Source organism: Bubalus kerabau, chromosome 3 (assembly GCF_029407905.1).
Source record: "Bubalus kerabau isolate K-KA32 ecotype Philippines breed swamp buffalo chromosome 3, PCC_UOA_SB_1v2, whole genome shotgun sequence".
Lineage (NCBI taxonomy): Eukaryota > Metazoa > Chordata > Mammalia > Artiodactyla > Bovidae > Bubalus > Bubalus kerabau.
The window spans coordinates 41,258,666-41,283,525 of record NC_073626.1 but is presented as its reverse complement, the minus strand read 5'-3'; the positions used below and the strand labels follow the sequence as shown (position 1 = coordinate 41,283,525).

General features: G+C 42.4%; 1 protein-coding gene and 1 non-coding gene across 7 annotated transcripts in view; one reads left to right on the top strand and one right to left on the bottom strand.

Annotated features, from left to right (window-relative positions):
• Positions 1-462: 462 nt before the first annotated feature.
• The window catches only part of C3H6orf89 (chromosome 3 C6orf89 homolog), a 39,742-nt gene continuing 15,344 nt past the window's right edge, over positions 463-24,860 (top strand). The window contains exons 1-5 of one of the 6 annotated variants that reach the window (XM_055571555.1): positions 467-623; positions 10,342-10,443; positions 10,572-10,644; positions 11,152-11,359; positions 11,825-12,038. In XM_055571555.1, coding sequence (XP_055427530.1) covers positions 11,171-11,359; positions 11,825-12,038 — 403 coding nt within the window. In that variant the 5' untranslated portion in view covers positions 467-623; positions 10,342-10,443; positions 10,572-10,644; positions 11,152-11,170. Of the gene's footprint in view, positions 624-10,341; positions 10,645-11,151; positions 11,360-11,824; positions 12,039-24,860 lie in introns of those variants that run through there. The other 5 variants (XM_055571558.1, XM_055571556.1, XM_055571561.1 and 2 more) reach the window with 5 other exon arrangements.
• Positions 18,987-19,059, bottom strand: TRNAE-UUC (transfer RNA glutamic acid (anticodon UUC)). The gene has a single exon. It is a non-coding gene; the product is annotated as a tRNA-Glu (tRNA).

Below are 24,860 nucleotides of genomic sequence, written 5' to 3'. Positions count from 1 at the left end.
ATGAATATAAAGTCCTTTGTAATCACTGCTGCTGCTGCTAAGTCGCTTCGGTCCTGTCCGACTCTGCGCGACCCCATAAACGGCAGCCCACCAGGATCCCCCGTCTCTGGGATTCTCCAGGCAAGAACACTGGAGTGGGTTGCCATTTCCTTCTCCAATGCATGAAAGTGAAAAGTGAAAGTGAAGTCGCTCAGTCATGTCCGACTCTTAGCGACCCCATGGACTGCAGCCTACCAGACTCCTCCATCCATGGGATTTCTCAGGCAAGAGTACTGGAGTGGGGTGCCATTGCCCTCTCCCTTTGTAATGTCTGGCAGAGAATAATTGTTGGCTCACAAAGAGACCGCCGGCAAGGACTGAAGAAGACCGAGAGGGAAGAACTGGCCGCCAGGGGGAGCAAGAAGCCGAACTCTCCAGATCTCGTGATAGTTCCCAAGTTCTCCGAGACATCGCCTGATCTACTTCTGGCGGAAGCTTCCGGCGGGAAGAAGGAGCGCTGCCTCGCCTGTGGAGTTGCTTCCGGGTTGCGCGCCCGGAAGTAGGAAGTTGTCGGCCTATCCTCCTCGCCCGGCGGCTTGCTGTCCCCGAGGCGGGAGGAGCCCGAGGGGGCGCGGGCTCCGCATGTGAGTGATTGGGGCCCGAGGCCGGGAGGGGGGAGGCAGCTTCGTGACAACACTGTCGCCGCACCCGTCTGTAAAATCCTCGCGCAGCCCACCTTTCCGCGCCAGTGCCACTCCTGCCCCTGCGCTGACCTCTTCTCTGAGCTTTTGGCGTTTTGCGGACTGACTGACAGCACCCTTCACCAACTCTCCGGGGTCAACTTTCTTAAAACTTCTTCCTTTTTTCCGAGAGTTCCGCCCTAATTGAACTTGTTTCGCGGGGTCACAATATGACCAAAACAGCGGTCCTAGCAAAGTCTATATTTCATTGCCCTTTCAGATTTGTCTTTTTTTTTTTTTTTTTTTTGAATGTTTACAGTAGATTTCCCGCCCCACTCCGAAACATCTTTTTCTGATAATTGTTAGGGAAGGAATTTTTTTTTTTAAGTGTGGTCTTGGTATATGATAAACGTGGCATCTCGGATTTCAGAAAGGAATATGACTTGGTTTATTGGCTTGATTAAATGAGATGTTTGTAATCTCCATTTAGAACAAGGAAATTTGCCTGCTTCATGTTGCCTAGTATTTTAAGATCATTAGTCCTGCAAGCCACACCTCTTTTCTGGTCTAAGAGCCTGCATATCCTTGGTATTTGCCAGTACATCAGTTTTAAGGTATTCGGCCTTCTCCTCATGATAGGGGCTTCCCTGATGGCTCAGATGATAAAGAATCCACTTGCAGTGCAGGAGAAGTGGGTACAATCCCTGGGTCAGGAAGATCCCCTGGAGGATGAAACAGCAACCCATTCCTGTATTCTTGCCTGGAGAATTCTATGGACAGAGAAGCCTGGCCAGCTACAGTCCATGGGGTTGCAAAGAGTCAGACAGACTGAGCAACTAACACTTTCACTCATAATAGAGACTACTTCCAGAATAATTTCTGTCTTTTCTTATTTGCTCATTTGGTTGTTCCCATAGTGGAATCTTCCATGGACATCTCGCCCTTAATAAATTTGCTTGTTTGAGTTATGACACTTTCCCTTTAAGGAAGGACATGCTTTAACCTAAATTTAGCTTTGCTACATTGAAGTTTTGACTGAAGTTCACATCCACCAATTCAAATACCACAGGCCCTGTTTGCCCTTTCTGCTTTAGACCAAAACAGTTTTCAAGACTCAGTTCAAATCCCTGTTTTTCCACAGCTACTTAAAGCTCCACACACACAAAAAATCCAAGTGTGAAGTTCCTATCTTGTTCACCTAAACTCTCATTAGGCTGATGTATTTTTTAAAAAATGAGAAGTGAAATAACCATTAGTTTGTGAACAAAATGATTACTTTAGGTGTTTTCTATAAATTGTTCAACAGGCAGTGATAAGGTTCCATATCTCTGAGGTGAATTTCCATGTCTATTATTAGTTTGTGTTGTTATTTTCTCCAAAAAATCTGCTTTCAAGAAACAGTTTCGTGGCAAGGAAGACAAGGAATAGATGTAATACAGGGTAATAGGGTTGTGTTTAAGGTTCAAAGGGCAGAAATGAAGGGCTAAGATTCAAAGGGCAGAAATAGTGTTCACTCATTGGACAAAGCACAGGGGGATAGTTTTTATAAACAGAGAAAATTACATGTACAGAAGCAGAAAGGTGTAAAATAGTATGGCAGCAAAGAATGTGAGGAAAGAATGGGAAACAAGACTGAACAGATAGGCAGTAACCAGTGGGTCATGCTAAGTAATTTGGACTTCATCTTATTGTAATTATTATGTATTTAATTTGGGTAATAAGACAAATGTTTTAGATATATCACCTTGTAATTGCTTAACAACATGGTTGGAAAGACACAATTATCCTTATTTTATAGATAAAAACTCTGAGGCTTTAGAGAGGTTAAAACAGTGTCTCGTGGCCACACAATAGATAGAGAATCTAGTATTTGAATTCAGCTTTTTCTGACTCCAGTGCCGGTATTCTTAACCACCATGCTAAATTATTCCCTAGCTGGGCGTGGAAGTCAAGGAAAGTGCTCAAGTGCTTTAAATAGATGAGCAATGTGAGCCAATTTGTGTTTTAGAAAAATAATTTCTAGAGACTGGCTCAGAAAGGAGAAAAGGGGTTGGAACTATAGAAATTAAAATATCTTTGTGATGGTCTATGGGAGGGATGTTGAGGGCCTTGACTGCCACTAATGTAGAGCTAAAGAGGAGGTGATGAATGTGAGAGCTATACAGGATATAAAATTGAGGATTTGGTGATTGGTTCATTGGTGGGGATGAGGAAGCAGGAGGAGAGGTTTTAAATTTGGAAAACTGATGTTTCTATTATTTGAGAAAAGGAATATAGTAGGATAAACAGTTTGCAGGGGAAAAATAATAAGTCAGGTATGGACACATAACACGTAGGGGACTATAAGAAATTTGGGCCAGGATGTCTGGTAGCTGATTAGATGGATAGGTCTTGAGTTTTGGAGAGCTCTAGATTGGAGAAGTGGAGAAGGCAATGGCGCCCAACTCCAGTACTCTTGCCTGGAAAATCCCATGGACGGAAGAGCCTGGTGGGCTGCAGTCCGTGGGGTCTCTAAGAGTCGGACGCGACTGAGCAACTTCACTTTCACTTTTCACTCTCATGCATTGGAGAAGGAAATGGCAGCCCACTCCAGTGTTCTTGCCTAGAAAATCCCAGGTACGGGGGAGCCTGGTGGGCTGCCTTCTATGGGGTCGCACAGAGTCGGACACGACTGAAGCATCTTAGCAGCAGCAGATTGGAGAAGAGATTTAGGAATCACTAAAGCTAGTGGCTAAAGCCATGGAGGGCATGAGACAGTCAAGGACATCCGTGATGAATACCAACATTCCGAGAGAATGAGAACAAGAGAATTATGCCAAGATTTGAGGGCACTTGAGGGAGATAATGGATAGGAATGGCAGCTGCTGCAGAGAGATAGCTGAAAAAGTGTCCTTTGGACTTGGCATGTGAAGAAAGCCTTTGGTGACCTTAGTGAAAGCAGTATCGGTGGCGTGAGGGGAAAAGAAACAAATGCAGACCTGAGAAACGAGAGGGAAGTGAAACTTTTTGTTTGTTTGAGAGCTTAACTTCGAAGAGAGGAAGAGTATAAGCTCTGGAAATCTAGAGAGGAAGAATTTTTTTTTTTTAAACCATAGAAACTAGAAAAAGTGAGACGAGGAGATATGTTTAAAAATCTGGGGGTTCCTGCTTCAAATATGTGTCATAAAAGGCCAGAAAACAAAACACCAGCATCTGTTGTAGATTTAAATAGACCAATGAGACATAACAGCTAACTGTGATATGTGATCATTGGTTGGTGCCTAGATTTCAACAAAGCTGTATGGCCTTTCTTTCTTTTTTTTTTTTTTTTTGAAAGCTTGACCATGGACTAGATATTAAGTAATGTTAGAGAATTATTAATTTTAATAGGTATGACAGTGATGCTGATGGTTATGTAGAATAATACTCTTATTTTCAGAAGGTACATGTTGAAACATTTAGAAGTGATTTCATGATGTGTTACATTAATAAGTTTCAAATGGTTCTGGTAAAAAAAAAAGACAGTTGGACAGAAAGTAAATATAGCCAAATGTTTGTTAACAATTGGTGAATCTAAGTTAAGGATATACAAACATTCTTTGTACTATTACAGTTTTTCTAGAGGCTTGAAATTTTTCAAAATAAAAAATTCAGAGAACAACAGTATATTTTCAGAGAGCAAAGAAAACACTAGACTCTTCAAGTCTCAATGAGCAGAAATGTCCAGAAAGAGGAACGTTGATGATAAGAGTACAAAAAAGTGGAATTCCCTTAATTGTAAATTTAAAGCAGTTATTACAGTTTTAAATTGCTCCTCTTTTAAATTGTATCATTTTAATGTTTTATCATTTATCTTTCCTTTAAATGTGGAATTTGGTTTTTATTACAATTCAGTGATAACATTTTTTTCCGGTTTAATGAAATACGTCTTCAGTCAATGAGAATCATTGGAAAAAATAAAATGGAATATATTCATAACACTGAAGAATGGATTATCATGCTACATAGCTAGCATAATACTAAAGAACCTAGTATGTGGAAAAAGAAAATTTATTGTTAGGTACTCTGTATGTTCCTACCGTAGTTGAAGATTGGGAAATATTTAGATGGGCTTTTGAAACTTTCTTTCTGAATACAGCTTTTGTGTTTTAACTAGATGAGTCAGTATTGCATCTTAGAGTTGCCTAGATGGTATAGCTGTTTATTTGGGGAAACAGCTTTGGATTTGACATCCAGGGTGATGTCGTATCAGTGTTCAGGACATATTTATATCAATAGAGAAATTCTGTTTTAAACAGTATAAAGGAGAAATGTACATTTTGTCTGGCCTCTTATCCTGTCTTCTGCCTTAACCACCTTTATTGATGAGTTCTGTTGGAGTCATTCTACCAGCTATGGCTCTGTCCTGTGTTTTCTTAGACTGAGACTCAGGAGGAATTGTGGAGAACATCCCTTCAGAGTTGTCAGTTGCCTCCTTCTATTCCTTAAGTAATCCTTCAGATATTAACAGCCCCCTGGCTTATCTCCCCCGGGCCTCTCTTGAAAGCAAGATTTCTTAACCTCAGCACTCTTAGCATTTTGAGTTCTCTGTCATGGGGAGTTGTCCTGTGCATCATAAGAGGTTTAGTCTTTCTGCATTAGATGCTGTAGTGCCCCCTACAGTTTTTGTTTATGTGTGTTGATGTATAGCTTTATTTGGAGAAAAATGTATCATTCACAGTCTATTGCCAAGTGCACTAATGTGTGTCCACCCCACCGAAGATGATAATCTGTTACGTAAGAAATTGTTTTGTTCAAGATCAGAAGTAAATACAAGCCTAGGAGACTTGCTGCGAGACATGAGTTGTGACTATGAGAGAAAGTAGAAATTCCAGGTTTTCCTGTCTGTTCCCTTTGGTTTCCCTCCTCTTGGGACTTTGAAGTTGGCATGGAGAAGAAAAAAATCATTGGGAAATGTTGAGTACTCCTCCAGTTTTGACAGTCGAAAAGGTCTCCAGACATCCCCTGGGGAGCAGAATCACCTGCTTGAGAAGTACTGTTCCACAGCAATGTCTCCTAATTGGGGGTGTGCCTGTGATCAGCAGGAAAGAGGTTTGGAAACTTCCATACCGGGGTCCCACTCCCAGGCTTCTGGCATTTCAGTGTATAAAGGGTGTTGCATGATACCTTGATTTTTATAACTCTGCAGGTCATTCTGCCTATGCCCTTTCAGGTATAAGCCACTGTTAAGAGTCGAGCTCGCTCATCGAAACTTCTCTCTGTGGCAAAGCTCATTTCTGCCAGAGTTGGACCTTCTTACTAGAGAGAAAGGGATTGCCATCAAGCTTCAGCTGATTTCACTCAGTCTAGATGAATATACCTGATGCTTAACCCTGACTTTGTGTTTGTTTGTTTTTTAAGAGGCAAGTTCTTTGTTTTTGTTTTTTTAATACAAACCCTTGTGTTGAGGGTTGACCTTCAACAGATCCCAGGAAGGGAGCTGCTCTGTTAGTTTGACCTAAAGGGACAAGATTTTTTGTTTTGGTTGTTTAATTAACATCATATCCACTAGATGCCAGTAGTACCCCTGAAGTGTGTCAATCACAAATGTCTTCAAGCTTTTTACATACCCCTGGGGGAAGGGGGAGGAGAGTTGCCCCTAGTTGAGAACCACTGATTTTACCAAAGACAAAAAGAAGGCTTATTACCAAGACCCGCCATGTGCTCGTAGAAACTTCATTAAATTATTAGTAACTATCCTTCTGGTATCTCGGGAAATGCATCAGAATCTCAGGGAAGAAGGATGTACAGCTTGCAAGAAGTGTGTGTATTCAGTATCATATTATCATTTTGTACTTCCAGAAATAGTCATACACCTCTAGAATTTTAGAGCTAGAGGAAACTTTAAAAACATTCTGGTTCAATCCTCATGTCTTTTGGATGAGGAAATAGGCCAAGTGACTTAGCAGTGAGTATAGTAAATGCCACAACAGTGATAAGTTCAAATTCTATAAATATACATTTAAAATATCTTTATTGAGATATAATTTATGTATGCCATGAAACTTACCTACTTAAAATATACAGTTCAATGGGTTTTGTTTATTCACAGAGTTGCGCAACAATCACAATTTGTTTTGAACATTTTTGTCACTCCGGGAAGTAGCTTTGTATCTATTAACAGTCACTCCCCATTTCTCCCCACCCCCTCCCCTAGGCAACCCCTAATAAATATTTTCTGTCTCTATTTTGCACGTCCTTGACTTTTCATATAAATTCAGTCATGTAATTATCTTCTTTCACTAAGCATAATGTTTTCAAGGTTCATCCATGTTGTAGCTGCTACTGCTAAGTCACTTCAGTCGTGTCCGACTCTGTGCGACCCCATAGACGGCAGCCCACCAGGCTCCCCCGTCCCTGGGATTCTCCAGGCAAGAACACTGGAGTGGGTTGCCATTTCCTTCTCCAATGCATGAAAGTGAAAAGTGAAAGTGAAGTCACTCTGTCGTGTCCAGCTCTTCGCGACCCCATGGACTGTAGCCTACCAGGCTCCACTGTCCACGGGATTTTCCAGGCAAGAGTACTGGAGTGGGGTGCCATCGCCTTCTCCAGTCATGTTGTAGTATGTGTCAGTATTTTATTCCTTTTTATCCAGTAATATTCCATTTTGTGGATATTATTGATGTATGAATATTATTGAAATCCATTTTGTTATCCTTTCCTGGATATTTGGATTGCTTTCATTTTTGAGCTTTTATGAATACTGTGACGTAAACAAGTTTTCGTGTGGGAATTTGTTTTAAATTATCAGGGTACATACTTACAAGTGGAGTTGCTGGCTCCTATGGTAGCTCTGTATTTGAGTTTTTGAGGAACTGCCAGACTTTTCCAAAGCTGCTGCATCATTTTACATTCCCACTCGCAGTGTACAAGAGTTCCACTGCCAGCACTTGTTATTCTCTGACTTTTTGATTATAGCCATCCCAGTGGGTGAGAGGTACATTTCACTGAGGTTTTGATTTACACTTCCTTGAATACCAGACCACCTGACCTGCCTCTTGAGAAATCTGTATGCAGGTCAGGAAGCAACAATTAGAACTGGACATGGAACAACAGACTGGTTCCAAATAGGAAAAGGAGTACGTCAAGGCTGTGTATTATCACACTGCTTATTTAACTTATATGCAGAGTACATCATGAGAATCGCTGGATTGGAAGAAACACAAGCTGGAATCAAGATTGCCGGGAGAAATATCAATAAACTCAGATATGCAGATGACACCACCCTTATGGCAGAAAGTGCAGAGGAACTAAAAAGCCTCTTGATGAAAGTGAAAGTGGAGAGTGAAAAAGTTGGCTTAAAGCTCAACATTCAGAAAACGAAGATCATGGTATCCGGTCCCATCACTTCATGGGAAATGGATGGGGAAACAGTGGAAACACTGTCAGACTTTATTTTTTTGGGCTCCAAAATCACTGCAGATGGTGACTGCAGCCATGAAATTAAAGGACACTTACTCCTTGGAAGGAAAGTTATGACCAACCTAGATAGCATATTGAAAAGCATTGAAAAGAGAGACATTACTTTGCCAACAAAGGTCCATCTAGTCAAGGCTATGGTTTTTCCAGTGGTCATGTATGGATGTGAGAGTTGGACTGTGAAGAAGGCTGAGCGCCGAAGAATTGATGTTTTTGAACTGTGGTGTTGGAGAAGACTCTTGAGAGTCCCTTGGACTGCAAGGAGATCCAACCAGTCCATTCTAAAGGAGATCAGCCCTGGGATTTCTTTGGAAGGAATGATGCTGAATATGAAACTCCAGTACTTTGGCCACCTCATGCGAAGAGTTGACTCATTGGAAAAGACTCTGATGCTGGGAGGGATTGGGGGCAGGAGGAGAAGGGGAAGACAGAGGATGAGATGGCTGGATGGCATCACTGACTCGATGGACGTGAGTCTGAGTGAACTCTGGGAGTTGGTGATGGACAGGGAGACCTGGCGTGCTGCGATTCATGGGGTCACGAAGAGTTGGACACGACTGAGCGACTGAACTGAACTGAACTGATGGCTAATGAGGTTGAACATCTTTTCATGAGTTTCTTGGCCATTTGTTTATCCTCTGTGGAGAAATATCTATTCAGATATTTTGCCCATTTTTAATTGGGTATTTATCTTTTTATAATTGAGTTGTAAGAATTCTTTATGAACTCTGACTGCTAGTCCCTTATCAGATATATAATTTGCAGATAACCACCCTCCCCCATTCTGTAGGTTGTCATTTTACTTCCTCGGTGGTATCATTGGCAGCACAAAAGTTGTTAATTTTGATGTAGTCCAATTTAATTTTCTTTTGCTATTTGTGCTTTTGGTATCCTGTCTAAGAAGCCATTACCTAGTCCAGTGTTACAAAGATTCCCCTTTGTTTTCTAGTTTTGGGTCTTCTATCCATTCTGAATCAATTTTTATCTGTAGTATAAGGAAGTGTCCAACTTCATTCTTTTGCATGTGGATATGTAGTTGTTCCAGCACCATTTGTTGAAAATATCCATTTTATTTTCTGTTATTATTTTTTTTGGCCATGCCCTACAGATTATGGAATCTTAGTTTCCTGACCAGGGATTGAACCCCAGCCCCCAGCAGCGAAGGAACCAAGTCCTAACCACTGGACTACCAGGGAATTCCCGAAAATGCACAGTAGACTTTCACCACCCTTTCACCTGAACCTTAAAATGAAGCCCTATGTGGTCTTTAAGAAAACCCTTTGAGCAACGGCAGAGAGTTTGGAGAAAGATTGTGTCCCCTAAAATGTGTGGGGGACCCCTCCAGTCCTCAGAATCTAGGTTACCTGTTTGTTAACCCACCATTCGAAGTCTGACTCTGATTTGGTCAGCCTTGGGTTGGGGCCAGGTATGAGCATTCCTGAAAGCTCTCTAGGTGATCCTGCCGTGCAGGCAGTTGAGGACTAGGGCGCTGTTCGAGGAGGAGCTGTACCGGGGTGTGCACTGGCCTGTGGAGCGCAGACCGCCGCCTCTGTGGAATCTCCTGACTCTTCTGCTCTACAGAGGGCAGCATCTCCTCACGGAAGGGATAGAGTTGTTCCATGTTAGTGCTTTTCCATGTTAGAAACACCTTAGGGATGAAATCTGTGAAATAAGAGGACCCTGTGCATTATGAAAACAACAACAGCAAAACTCCCAGCCGACAGAAGACAGCATGGATCCCAAGGGCTGTTTCTCCTCCTGTGAAAAAGTTAAAGTGAAGTCAGTCATGTCCGACTCTATGTGGCCCCATGGACTGTAGCCTACCGGGCTCCTCCGTCCATGAGATTTTCCAGGCAAGGGTACTGGAGTGCGTTGCCATTTCCTTCTTCCAGGGGATCTTCCCGACCCAGGGATCAAACCCAGGCTTCCCACATTGTAGGCAGATGCTTTACCGTCTGAGCCACCAGGAAAGTTTTTTCCTCCTATAAATGAAGAAAAACACTGTTCCGTAGCCCAAGTGCTTTTTAAAGAGAAGTGCTTTATTTTGTTTTACAAGTGATCCAGGGAGAATTCTATATTGCCTTTACTTTTTGCCTTTTATTGTATGGCCATTGTGAAACGGCCTGGCTTTAAAATAAGTGTGAGAACACAAATTGAATTTTAAAATGAGTTATGTAGATCTTAGGTTCTTAAAACATGTAAAATACAAATGAAATGCCCTCTGTTGTTTAAATTCTATTTGCAGAAAAGCATGAGGACTGCAGCCTGCCAAGTGTGAAGCGCCCCCATGCCGTGGTTTTGTGTTGTCTGAAATCCTTGCTCAGCCAGGAACGAAGCTTATCAGCAGGTTCCTCAGTAAATCTTGCCTTCAGTGATCAGTTCCTTCTCTCATGTTGCTAAAAGGTTCATTTGATGTGAAAGGAAGGAAGTAATTGATCAATAACACTTTCTACAGTCTATTTCTTTTTATTTTAGTAAATTACCTGTAGCAGATCTCCTGTGATTGGTTTCAGAAATCTTTTGGGAGACTTCCCAGGTGGTCCAGTAGGTAAGACTCCTCGCTCCCAATGCAGGGGGCCCAGGTTTGATCCCTGGTCAGGGAACTAGATCCCACATGCCTCAACTAACAGATCCCTCATGCCACGACATAGATCCCAAGTGTCACAACTAAGACCCAACACAGACAAATGAATATTTATTTAAAAAAAAAATCATTTTGGATGGGCACTAGCATTTCAGAGTCCCATTAAGGATTTGTTTTTGTGCTCTGAACTGGTATTCGTCAAAGTGTTTGGGAACCAATGCTGGTCTGTAAACCATTTTTGTTACTAGCCCACAATTAAGAAACACTTAAAAATTTGTATCACATCTTGACATTATCTCGACATATTCATTATGTTTTACAAAAGAATTGGTCAGCAGTGGATTGGGAAAAACACAGAACTGGTCCCTCCCCACAGGTGGCCGAGAAGTACTGTTCTAAAGGATGTAGCTTTGAGAAGGAAGTACTTTAAAGAAACCATCTTTTTACATTTATTTTCTCTCTGTCTCTCAGAGACTCTGCATTGGAAGACATGGATCTTGCCGCTAATGAGCTCAGCATTTATGACAAACTCTCAGAGACTGTTGATTTGGTAAGACAGACGGGCCATCAGTGTGGCATGTCAGAGAAGGCAATTGAAAAATTTATCAGACAGCTGCTGGAGAAGAATGAACCTCAGAGGGGGCCACCCCAGTATCCACTCCTTCTAGCTATGTACAAGGTAAAGACTTGGAAATAGCTTAGACAGAGCACAGACCCATCAACATTCTCCCCAGATGTTACTGCTGACTGATTCCACCACTGAACCTTGGTTTTTCCTATGAGTAATTGGCCTTTACTCTTTGTCACCATATATGATTAGGAAACTTGACTCTTCTGTTAAATGTTGTAGATGAAAGCTGTGTACTTATGGATAGCTGTATTTGCGTGTATTTTTAAATGGTGAGCATGGCCCTGGATCCATGTGATACAGACTTGCTGAGCCTTGCACTTGTCACAGTTGTCAGGCTTTAAATCCTTTCAGAAGTGAATGTCAGTGGCTTGTTTATGAAAATGGATTAGTTCTTAAAACACATTGGACATAGTAGAAGATGCCTGTTTTTGTTTTTTTTTTCTTTTCCCCTTGGCATTAAAGTATTTCATTTGCTGGGACTATTATTAATCCATTTCCTGTCTTTCCCTGTAGGTCTTCATAACCCTGGGATTAATCTTGCTCACTGCCTACTTTGTGGTTCAACCTTTCAGCCCATTAGCACCTGAACCAGTGCTTTCCGGAGCTTACACCTGGCGCTCACTCATCCATCACATCCGGCTGATGTCTTTGCCCATTACCAAGAAATATATGCCAGAAAATAAGGGAGTTCCTCTGCGTGGGGGCAAGGAAGACCGACCCTTTCCAGGTAGAGCACTACATTCACTACTTATTAGATACAGCTTTCTTGGCAGTATGTCATGAGAAAGAAGGTCACATTTATTGACATCTAATGAGAGACACTTTGCTGTGTTGTCTCATTTAATTCCATCCTCAGTAAAACTCTGTGGAATGGGGTTTATTACCCCATTTTGCAGATTGAGAAACTGAGGCTCAGAGGATGAAGAAACTTGTCAGAGAAACACATCTGGTGTTGTCAAATTCAAGCCCCCTGATTCTTAAACACACATGTTGGGGATGAGAGTTTTTCCTCATAGGAAGGATTTGAGTGTATCTTTACCATTTTATCTCCTATGATCCCTATCCATAATAGATATTTTAATAAGTAGCTATTGCTTTATTGAAAGCATCTGAGTCCAACCCCTTAATAGTCCTTAGCCCGTTGGGCTAGGTTTTTGTCTAGGTGTATCCCTCTCTTTCAGTTGAATCTTTTCTGTTTCATGATTCATAAGTATACAACTTTGCCAATAAGTTGAATTTAAGAAACACTTTAATTTAGTAACAGTACAGTGGTAGCACAGGAATTCCTGCTCCGATAGACCATTTGAGGAGTTGCCTTTTTGAAAATAGTGTAATGCAGTAAGACTTGAAGTTTACTTTTTGAGAAAGAATAGCAGGATATTATTTGGGGATTTTATTTTAGTCATCTATTATTTTATCTGTTTATCTTATTCGCCTGTGTGAAGGAATATGTACATTAACACCACAAATGGATTATAGAACTTTTTGTATAACCATGTTCTGAAACTTTAGGCTTCAAAATAACTGTTAAAGAAGTATGTCTTCTCTTCAATGTTGTTTTCCAAAAAAAAAAGTTAGGAGTTGAAACCAAGCTTTATAATCATAGTGCTGCTCTGTAAGCCAAGACCTAATCAGTCATAAAAATCATCACTTGGTTTGGGTCTCCTTTGAAAGCTATTTTTGTACACTTGGGGAAATCCTTAAGAGGTTTCCAGAATTATATCAAAATCAGAGGAAGGGAACATTGTAAAACAAAAACCCCACCTCATAAGTCTTTTTTTTTTTTTAATCAACTCATATATTTAGACTTTTAAATTCCAGATTTAACTTTCTAATGTTTATTGGGAAGGTTATTTTTGAAATGTCATCAACAGAGCTCCAACTCTTTTATCAGGGAGGTCCAGAGCACGTGAAGAAAAAGCCAGAGAAACTGGTCAGTGAGGCCAGCCTGCCCTGCTTCCTCGGATGCACCAGCCCCTATCCTGTCTTCCCCTCCCAGCCTCCCGAAGCTCCTCTTCTGCTCTGTGGCACGTGGGAGGAAGTCCGCAGTGTTTAGGACCAGGTTCACGGCATTTATTTTCTTTCTCCCCATCTTATAAACTACATCTTCACAGACTCTTGAGTTAAGGAAACATAGTCAGTGGACAGTGATTGCTCATTCTGTGTATCAGGGTTTAAAAATTCAAGAAACATCAGTGTCTTGTCAACAAGCCAGGTTCAACAAGCCAGGTTGTTTGGCCACTCCAAATGAATATTTTGCCTTGCATATTGAAATAAAATGAGTCCTTAGAGCGCACTTGTAAAGAGAGAGCTTTGGATGGAAGGGTGTGGTTTTAGGTCTTTAATGTTGTTGATTCTACTACAAAGCTGCTTTTACTTGTAAACAGAGATTTGTTACCCTATTTTCCTATGTCTCATAATTCTGGGAAGCTGTAGACATGTAACAGCATCTTGCATAGCATTTGGAGGGAAGCTTAAGAATGCATAATGAAATAAGGGGTGAATGGAAACATGTTGGGGAGAATTAGATAACAGAAGCGCAGGGACTTCTCCGGTGGGTCCAGTGGTTAAGACTCAAAGCTTCCATTGTAGAGGACATGGGTTTGATCCCTGATCAGGGAACTAAGATCCCACATCCTGGGAGGCCAAAAAAAAAAAAGAAATGCAAACTGCTGGTCCTGGAAGAGGGCCAGAAAAGCAAAACACATAAATTATCATTCCTGTTGTCATGTACCAAAAAGCAGCGGCCTTTCAGTTAGGACTACTTAGCAGCACCTTTAAAGTCAATGTAGAAAGAGAATGTAAAGTGAGTATGGCTCCCCAGCAGAAAGCCTTCAGCGTGCCGTTTCCTAAGGGCTGCCTGGTGCCCCCAGCGACCATCTGACGCTCCTTGCTGGGGCAGCGGCAACTCCAGATGCACCACACCAGCGCTGTGAGGTCTCCTCCTGACTTCTGGCGGCTTTCCCTCTTGACTCTGCCCAGGGAACAAACGCAACAGAAGTGGGGTTTTGTTTTCCTAGGTTTCAGCCTTGGGTAGGAAACCCTGCCCCTGAATCCTCTTCATAGGGTGAATGAGGTGACTCTGTGGTGAGTCATGTAAACACCCCACTCTGTAGCAGAAAATAACTAAGCTGACTTACTTAGTACTTGCCAGTTGCCAGGCCCTGTTCAAAGGGCTTTCCATGTGGTGGCTCACTGGATCTTTACACTATTCCCAGGCAGCAGGTTCTGGTTTTATGTCTGTTTTACAGAAGACACTGAAGTACAGTGAGATTAGGTCACTTGCCTGAGAATCCAAGGCTGGTAAGTCATGGAACCATGGCAGGCAGATCCTTTACCGGATTCTTTACCACTGAGCCACCAGGGAAGCCTTGACTTACTATTTGACTTAATCTTTTCTCTCTCTTTTTTAAAAAAACACTGATTGATTTATTCTGTTTGCCTGTGCCAGGCCTTTGTTGCAGCACACAGGCTCTTTAGTTGCAGCGTGTGGGTTCTGCTTCCTGACCAGGGATTGAGCCCTGGCCCACTGCATTGGGAGCTCTGAGTCTTAGCCACTGGGCCACCAGAGAGTCCCAATCCTTTCTCTTATTAACCTATAGTTTTCCCTTCACATTTACATTTTTAGTTCTTACCCACTCTCCCACCCCCATCTCCCACCTCCTACCTTTATATCCATTTTGACCCTGCCATCTGTCCTCTTGGATTTTATCCTTCCCTAAAATCATTGTCTTAGAGCTCAAAAGGAACATTAGAGTTGATCTGGTACATACTCCTGTGTTTTTTTTTTTAACTTTTTATTTTGTATTGGCGTGTATCCAATTAACAATGTTGAGATTGTTCAGGTGAACAGCAGAGGAACTCAGCCATATATATACATGAGTCCATTCTCCCCCAAACTCCCCTCCCATCCAGTCTGCTACATAACATTGAGCAGAATTCCATGTGCTATACAGTAAGTCCTTGGTAATTTTCCATTTCAAGTACAGTGGTGTGTACACGTCCATCCCAAATTCTCTATCTTGGAATCTTCCCCTCTGTCAACCATAAGTTTGTTCTGTAAATCTGTGTCTGTTTCTGTTTTGTAAATAAGATTATTTGTATCATTTCTATTTAGATTCCCCATATAAGGGGTATCATACAGTTTTTCACCTCCTCTGTCTGACTGACTTCACTCAGCATGACGATTTCTAGGTCCATCCATGTTGCTGCAAATGACATTGTTTGATTCATTTTAATGGCTGAGTAATATTCCATTGTACATATGTACCTCATCTTTATCCATTCCTTTCTTGATGGGCATTTAGGTTGCTTCCATGCCCCTGTTTTATGAAGAGGAAACTGAGCTGGAAGAGGTGGAATAGCTTGCTTACCCAGTTACACATGACAGACTAGCACTTGAACCTTAGTTTCTTAACTTGAGTCTGCCACTCTTTCCATCACATCACATTTACTGCCTGTTCCCTTTGCCCTCAGACAAGCCAGGTTCCAGCCTGTTCAGTTCAGTTCAGTCTCTCAGTCGTGTCCAGCTCTTTGCGACCCCATGAACTGCAGCACACCAGGCCTCCCTGTCCATCACCAACTCCTGGAGTCCACCCAAACTCATGTCCATTGAGTCGGTCATGCCATCTAATCATCTCATCCTCTGTCGTCCCCTTCTCCTCCTGCCCTCAATCTTTCCCAGCATCAGAGTCTTTTCAAATGAGTCAGCTCTTCACATCAGGTGGCCAAAATATTGGGGTTTCAGCTTCAACATCAGTCCTTCCAAAGAACACCCAGGGCTGATTTCCTTTAGGATGGACTGGTTGGATCTCCTTGCAATCCAAAGGACTCTCAAGAGTCTTCTCCAACACCACAGTTCAAAAGCATCAATTCTTTGGCACTCAGGTTTCTTTATAGTCCAACTCTCACATCCATACATGACTACTGGCAAAACCATAGCCTTGACTAGACTATTAGACTGAACTATTTTGTTTACTTTGGGCATTTCTGATTTTTAATTGTAGCACTCATATATCCTGAGAAGGCCTGGGTCAGTTCCTCACATACAGTTAGAAGGTGCATCTCTGTATGTGTACTGCATAATTGGAAGGTTACGTATCCATGAGCTTTGAAGGGGTGGTTGAAGTGGATCTCCCAGTATTAAGGAGTTTGGGGAATAGTAGATCGTTCATTGACTTAGAACTAATCAGACTTAGAGTCCAGGCCAGTGCTCAGACCTATTTATTTGCAGATAAAAGAGTAAAGTGACGACAGCTCCGTCAAGCACTTGCAGTGTGTATACCAGGCACTGTGTCATGTACTGCACCCTGTGTTCCTCAGTCTTCACAGCAATCACATAAGGCAGTTAACATTTTATGTTAATATTTCAGAGATGAGGGAGCTGATATGCAAGGGGGTTGACTAACTTAGCTGAAGTCTCACATCTAGAGACAAATTTCTGTACGAGGAGGACTTACAAAAATAGTTGAACTCTACAGTTTGGAATTGTTCATACGCATTGCTTCCTGACAGCAGAGCTGTTGGCAAAATGATTTCTTGGGTTCTTTCCATCCCTATGGTGTATGAAAGTGCCTCTGGGCCTGTTGCCACTCCTGCAGGGGGCCTGGCCAAGGTCAAGGCTTCACCCCTGCCTCATGCCCAGGGAGCCGGAAGTGCTAAGCAAAATGAGCTGCTGGAGCATAGCCTGATTAAATACTGAGCACGCACCAGTGAATGTCACAGAGGCTTTGTTGTGGACTTTGCAGGCTTCTCTTAGGTACATTTCTAATATGAGGCATCTAAGAAATCATGAGGTTATATTTATTTAATTCTTATTTTGAGGTTTTTCTCCAAATTCAGATCATCTGATTTTTTTTCTCCTGATGGACTTGATCCTATTGTTGTGTGTGTGTGTGTGCTCAGTCATGTCCTACTCTCAGCGGCCCCATGGACTGTAGTCCACCAGGCTCTTCTGCCCATGAAATTCTCCTGCGAAGAATTCTGGCGTGGGGTGCTGTTTCCTACTCCAGAGGATCTTCCCTACCCAGGAATCGAACCCGAATCTCTTGCATCTCCTGCGTTGGCAGACGAATTCTTTACTACTAGTGCCACCTGGGAAGCCCAATCCTATCGTTAAATCTTCTGAAAAGTCAAAGTTTCATTCATTCAGTCAGTCATTCAGTGAGTGTGTATCGAGACCCTGTTGTACACCAGGCACTGTTCTCAACAGAGCAGAGAACAAAACAGTCCCCCTCCGGCACCCCGCTCTCGTGGAGCTGGCCTTGACTTTGTGTCTTTCTTCTTCCCTATCCTTTTTACCCATAGGGAGGTTTTTGTGCTCCTGGAAAGAAATATATATATATATATATACACAGCGAGCCAGCCTGGTTGCGTTTCCTTTGTAAACAACTCTCAGGCACCAGGAAGCCTCCTGACAGGCCCTGGCTCGCCACTGTTCTGCAGAGTGCCCAACTCACAGAGAAGCCTGGGAGGTTACAGTTTCTGCCCTCCTTACCTTCAAGGCTGTGTTTTGTCCACAAGACTGTTTTTGACATCTCACACAGTGAAACGATGCCGTGATCAGAGTGAAAATTTGGAATCCAGATCCTGTCTTTTATCGAACTCTAATAATGTGGAGTTTCACTTCTCTGGCACAACTGTTTTTTTTCAGTATAACATACATAGCTTGTATAAGGAGGATACCTTGAGTAAGGAAACCTTAGAAATCAAAAGAAAGTTAGGGATTGCCATCCAGCTTCCTTTCTGTTTGGTGCTGGAGGACAAGTGGACAGACTCCGAGGAGGGCTGAAAAGAAGTGAGATGCAGCGTGTTTGGTAGCTGAAGAAAAGCCGTGGACCAGGGTGGTGTGGGATGGTCTGCTGTGTGCTGTTGGCTATTTTCCAGTGTGAGTGAGATTTTGCTCACAGAGCACACAGCAGGCAAAACCTTTTCAGACAGATGGAGGCCAAGTTGAAGTCTGGTCTTTTCTCCTTTTGTTGTTGGAAATTCTGTGAGAAGGGGAAAAGGAGCCCCAACTGTACACAGCCCCCCTCCTCCTGGTCACTTCACTGCTTATCCATTCCTCAATCCCTTTCTGAAACAAATATGAGCCCATTCTTTATCCACCTTGGTGACAAAGGCTGCAGAGAAGTCCAGAGTAGCTCTTCCTCTTGAAGTGCTGCTGCTGCTGCTAAGTCGCTTCAGTCGTGTCTGACTCTGTGCAACCCCACAGACGGCAGCCCACCAGGCTCCACTGTCCATGGGATTCTCCAGGCAAGAACACTGGAGTGGGTTGCCATTTCCTTCTCCAGTGCATGAGCTCCCCTTAATTCAGATGGAGTGTATGAACTACCCCCATTCTGGGGATTGTTTTTCCGCATCACCTCCCATCTTCCTTGGCTGGCCACCAACCTGGCCCAGGTTCCTCTTCTGTCAGGGGCCTCTTCAGGGGCCTGCCTTCCGCGATAACTAAACTCTGCATTTAAAGTTAATACTCTCGGTTTGAGTCTTCATGGTCTTCAAAGACATACAAAAAATGTTTTTTTTTAATTGAAGCATAGTTGATTAACAATGTTTGAAGCATAGTTGATTAACAATGTTGTGTTTCAGGTGTACAGCAAAATGATTCTGTTGTACATGTACACGTATCTATTCTTTTTTCCCCCACCGTACTTCACGGCTTTCAGGATCTTAGTTCCCCAACCAGGGATTGAACCTGGGCCCTCGGCAGTGAAAGCTCAGAGTCCTAACCACTGAACCACCAGGGAATTCCCTCCAAAGACATTTTTATTTGGAAAATACATAAAACATATGTGAAGACCAAAAAAAAAGACATAAGATTTTGATTTTTGAAAATATACTTTTTTTTTTTAACTTTTTTTGGCCATGCCACATGGCATGTGGCATCTTTATTTCTCTTCCAGAAATAAAGCCTGTGCCCCTTGCATTGGAAGCACAGAGTCTTAACCCCTGCACTGCCAGGAAAATCCAAAAATATATTTTTAATGAAGTAAATTCTCTCACCTCTACCCCTCCCACCTCCTCCACCCAGGCAACCACTGGTAATAACTTGAATATACATCCATCCTTCTGAGTTTTTCCATGACTGTGCAGATCCCTATACTTTGTATCTATAAATATAAAATATTTTTTGATTCACACACACAAGGAAGGCTTATGTAAATATTTTTGGCTTGCTGTATGTAACAAAGTACCAAAGGTCAGGCGAATTAAAACAACAGAAATTAATCTTCTCACAGTTTTGGAGGCTGGAAATCTAAAATCAAGGTGTTTCAGGGCTCTTCTCCTTCTCAAAGGCTCTAGGGATGAATCCTTCTGGGCTTCTTCCAGGTTCTGCTGGTTGCCATCAGTCCTCAGCATCCTTAGCTGTGGCTGCATAACTCTGTATGGCCATCTTCCCTCTGGGAGTCGTCATGTGGCCTCTCTTCTGATAAGAATGCATGTAGATTGAATTTAGGGCCCACCCCACTTTAGTATCACCTCATCTTTAATTAATGACATCTGCAAGGAACCTATTTCCAAATATGATCAAATTCTGAGGTTCCAGAAGGACTTAAATTTTAGCAGGGGGACACTGTTCAACCCAGAATACACATTTTTCAGGAGTTTATATTATTCCATTGTCTGAGTATTGCTTAATTTAACAGTTTCCAGATTTTTTTGCTGTTATTAAAAAAAAAGATTTGGGACATTCATATACACATATTTTTATATATATGTACTATTATTTCTGTGAGGCTTCCCTGGTGTTTCAGATGGTAAAGAATCTCCCAGCGATGTGGGAGACCCAGGTTTGTTACCTGAGTCAGGGCAATCCCCTGGAGAAGGGAATGACAACCCACTCCAGTTTTCTTATCTGGAGAATCCCATGGACAGAGGAGTCTGGCGGACTATAGTCCAGGGGATCGCAAAGAGTCAAACATGACTGAGCAACTAACACTTCACTATTATTTCTGTAAAACAGATTCTTGGAAGTAGAATACCTGGGTCAGAAAGCATGGACATTTTACATTTTAATAAATACTAAAAAATTATCTTCATAAACTTATGTCCGTGTGTAACTTTCATTAACATGTGTTGCTCATCTACCCTGGATATTATTATTTTGCCAGTCAAGTGACTGAAAAGTGGTATCTCACTTTAAGTTGCAATTCTTCAATTATCATTGAAGGTGGATGTCTTTTCAGTTGTGTTTTTAGGCCATTTGTATTTGTTTTTCTGTGGACTACTTGTCCATATTATCTACACAGAGAGAACAGAACAGTGCCGTTTGCCTCCAGACCTGCCCTCCTCCTGCACAGCACAGAGGTGAGCCATGAGCAGTCAGAGGTGAGGGTCCTCGGGTCTGCCCCATGCCCAGTGTCTATCACGAGGCTCTTACTACATTCTCTAACTGTACCTGTGCCTAAGGGGTGTATTCCCCATAGATTATAAACGTGACCGTACTTTATAATTCATTTTTGTTACTCTAGGATGCCTTTAGGCACATGAACCTCTCCTAGAGTTACTTTGGCAGGTGGTGGCTTGTTGCTGTTGTTATTCTCATGCTTGCTTCTTTCTAGAGAAACTTGAGAACGCAGTTGTCACAGCTCTGCCTCATCCCCACCTTCACCTATAGGAGACTCGGACACAATTCTGTCCAGTTGTATTAAATGTATGTGTATGTGTTTTTGAGTAGACTTGATATCTTTATGACATTTAGTCATTTATCTAGGTCTTACTTTATATCCTTCAGTAAAATTTTATAGTTTTACCTTTTTTGTTAAATTTTTTTGCCAGTTATTATGAATGAGATCATTTTCCATTTCTGTTTTTAAAAGATTATGATTAGTAGTGTAAGAACAGGGTTTCCTAGGCGGCTCAGTGGGTAAAGAATCTGCCTACAGTGCAGGAAATGCAGGTTTGATCCCTGGGTCAGGAAGATCCCCTGGAGAAGGAAATGGCAACCCACTCCAGTATACTTGCCTGGAGAATCCCATGGACAAAGGAGCTGGCGGTCTACAGTCCATAGGGTTGCAAAGAGCCAGACTCAACTGAAGCGACTGAGCACACACAGATGCAATATAAGACCACTGTTGATGTTCACATGTCTAGAGATCTCTATCTTGTATTCCGCCACCTTCTTAAATTCTCTTTTTAGTATTCTGTTCTTGTTTTCTTTTCCTCTCTGGGTTTTCTTCCTCAACCTGCTGTTCAAGCATCTCTACCTGGAAATCCCAAGAATACCTAAAGCTCAGAATAAAACTAAATTAAGTGAAAGTTAAAATAATCTCTTGATACTCTTAGGTTCAGAATTGCTGCTACTAGCCCATGAAGCAGGCTTCCTTGGTGGCTCAGATGGTAAAGAATCCGCCTGCAGTGCAGGAGACCTGGGTTCGATCCCTGGGTTGGGAAGATCCCCTAGAAGAGGGCATGGCAACCCACTCCAGTATTCTTGCCTTGAGAATCCCCATGGACAGAGGAGCCTGGCGGGCTACAGTCCATGGGGTCACAAAGAGTCGGACATGACTGAGCAACTAAGCACAAGCACAGCCCATGAAGCGCCTTTGTATAAATTAGAATTTCTCCTAGCACTTCACTCCTGATATGATTGTCATAATTAACGGACTCATTTGGAATATGACATGTTACTGCAGAAAAATGTGATAATAAGTATTTGCAGCCCTCCAGGGTCTCCCTTAAATGAGGAGCTCTTGGACCATCTCAGCCTGTATAGATGGTCTCCACAGTGCTGCCGAGAGCCATGGATTTTGTCATCACTGCCTCTGGAATCACCCTTGTTCCCAAGGCCACTGGCTCAGTTGCACTGTCGTTAAACTTCCCCTCTCATCACCGTACACCTCCTCCCTCCCCAATAAAAGGACAAAAACAAAGCTTGACTGGGTCTGCCTCTTGCCAGCCTCCCTCTTGCAGGACACCCTAGTCATGCCGCAGAATAACCTTCCTAGAAGGAAGCCCTAGAGCCCTCGGCACTGTCTTCCTCAGCAGCCTCTGTGCTGTTCCCACCCCGCCCCCTTGGGTGGTGATTCCTCTCGCCTTCACTCTCAGTTTGCTCATCTGTAAAAGCAGAATAGTGATGCCTCCTCAATAATTACATGGTAAGAGTAAACAGTACACTACCTGCGAAAATACAACTCACTTTGGGCTCGCTGCTGATCACTTTAGTTTTCTCTTCCCTTCCCTCCCGCTCCCTCACAAGTACTCTGGAAACTGAAACTGTATAATTGTAACATAGTATGTTGCCTCAGGGCTCTATTTTGGCAGCTTTTCTTCTGTGAGAATTAAGACTTTTAAATTGGATTTGACTCAACACAAGTTTATGGCCTTGGAATACAGAATGAAGCAGGGCAAAGACTTACAGAGTTTTGCCAAGAAAATGCACTGGTCATAACTCTTCCAACAACACAAGAGAAGACTCTATACATGGACATCACCAGATGGTCAACACCGAAATCAGATTGATTATATTCTTTGCAGCCAAAGATGGAGAAGCTCTATACAGTCAGCAAAAACAAGACCAGGAGCTGACTGTGGCTCAGACCATGAACTCCTTATTGCCAAATTCAGACTTAAATTGAAGAAAGTAGGGAAAACCACTAGACCATTCAGGTATGACCTAAATCAAATCCCTTATGATTATACAGTGGAAGTGAGAAATAGATTTAAGGGCCTTGATCTGATCAATAGAGTGCCTGATGAACTATGGAATGAGGTTCGTGACATTGTACAGGAGACAGGGATCAAGACCATTCCCATAGAAAAGAAATGCAAAAAAGCAAAATGGCTGTCTGGGGAGGCCTTACAAATAGCTGTGAAAAGAAGAGAAGCGAAAAGCAAAGGAGAAAAGGAAAGATATAAACATCTGAATGCAGACTTCCAAAGAATAGCAAGAAGACATAAGAAAGCCTTCTTCAGCGATCGATGCAAAGAAATAGAGGAAAACAACAGAATGGGAAAGACTAGGGATCTCTTAAAGAAAATCAGAGATACCAAAGGAACATTTCATGCAAAGATGGGCTCGATAAAGGACAGAAATGGTATGGACCTAACAGAAGCAGAAGATATTAAGAAGAGATGGCAAGAATACACAGAAGAACTGTACAAAAAAGATCTTCACGACCCAGATAACCATGATGGTGTGATCACTGACCTAGAGCCAGACATCCTGGAATGTGAAGTCAAGTGGGCCTTAGAAAGCATTACTACGAACAAAGCTAGTGGAGGTGATGGAATTCCACTTGAGCTATTCCAAATCCTGAAAGATGATGCTGTGAAAGTGCTGCACTCAATATGCCAACAAATTTGGAAAACTCAGCAGTGGCCACAGGACTGGAAAAGGTCAGTTTTCATTCCAATCCCAAAGAAAGGCAATGCCAAAGAATGCCCAAACTACCGCACAATTGCACTCACCTCACATGCTAGTAAAGTAATGCTCAAAATTCTCCAAGCCAGGCTTCAGCAATATGTGAACCGTGAACTTCCTGATGTTCAAGCTGGTTTTAGAAAAGGCAGAGGAACCAGAGATCAAATTGCTGACATCTGCTGGATCATAGAAAAAGCAAGAGAGTTCCAGAAAAACATCTATTTCTGCTTTATTGACTATGCCAAAGCCTTTGACTGTGTGGATCACAATAAACTGTGGACAATTCTGAAAGAGATGGGAATACCAGACCACCTGACCTGCCTCTTGAGAAACCTGTATGCAGGTCAGGAAGCAACAGTTAGAACTGGACATGGAACAACAGACTGGTTCCAAATAGGAAAAAGAGTACGTCAAGGCTGTATATTGTCACCCTGCTTATTTAACTTATATGCAGAGTACATCATGGGAAACGCTGGACTGGAAGAAACACAAGCTGGAATCAAGATTGCCGGGAGAAATATCAATAACCTCAGATATGCAAGGCTGTATATTGTCACCCTGTTTGTTTAACTTATATGCAGAGTACATCATGGGAAACGCTGGACTGGAAGAAACACAAACTGGAATCAAGATTGCCGGGAGAAATATCAATAACCTCAGATATGCAGATGACACCACCCTTATGGCAGAAAGTGAAGAGGAACTAAAAAGCCTTTTGATGAAAGTGAAAGTGGAGAGTGAAAAAGTTGGCTTAAAGCTCAACATTCAGAAAACAAAGATCGTGGCATCCGGTCCCATCACTTCATGGGAAATAGATGGGGAAACAGTGGAAACAGTGTCAGACTTTATTTTTCTGGGCTCCAAAATCACTACAGATGGTGACTGCAGCCATTAAATTAAAAGATGCTTACTCCTTGGAAGGAAAGTTATGACCAACCTAGATAGCATATTCAAAAGCAGAGACATTATTTTGCCAACAAAGGTCCGTCTAGTCAAGGCTATGGTTTTTCCAGTGGTCATGTATGGATGTGAGAGTTGGACTGTGAGGAAGGCTGAGCGCCGAAGAATTGATGCCTTTGAACTGTGGTGTTGGAGAAGACTCTTGAGAGTCCCTTGGACTGCAAGGAGATCCAACCAGTCCATTCTGAAGATCAGCCCTGGGATTTCTTTGGAAGGAATGATGCT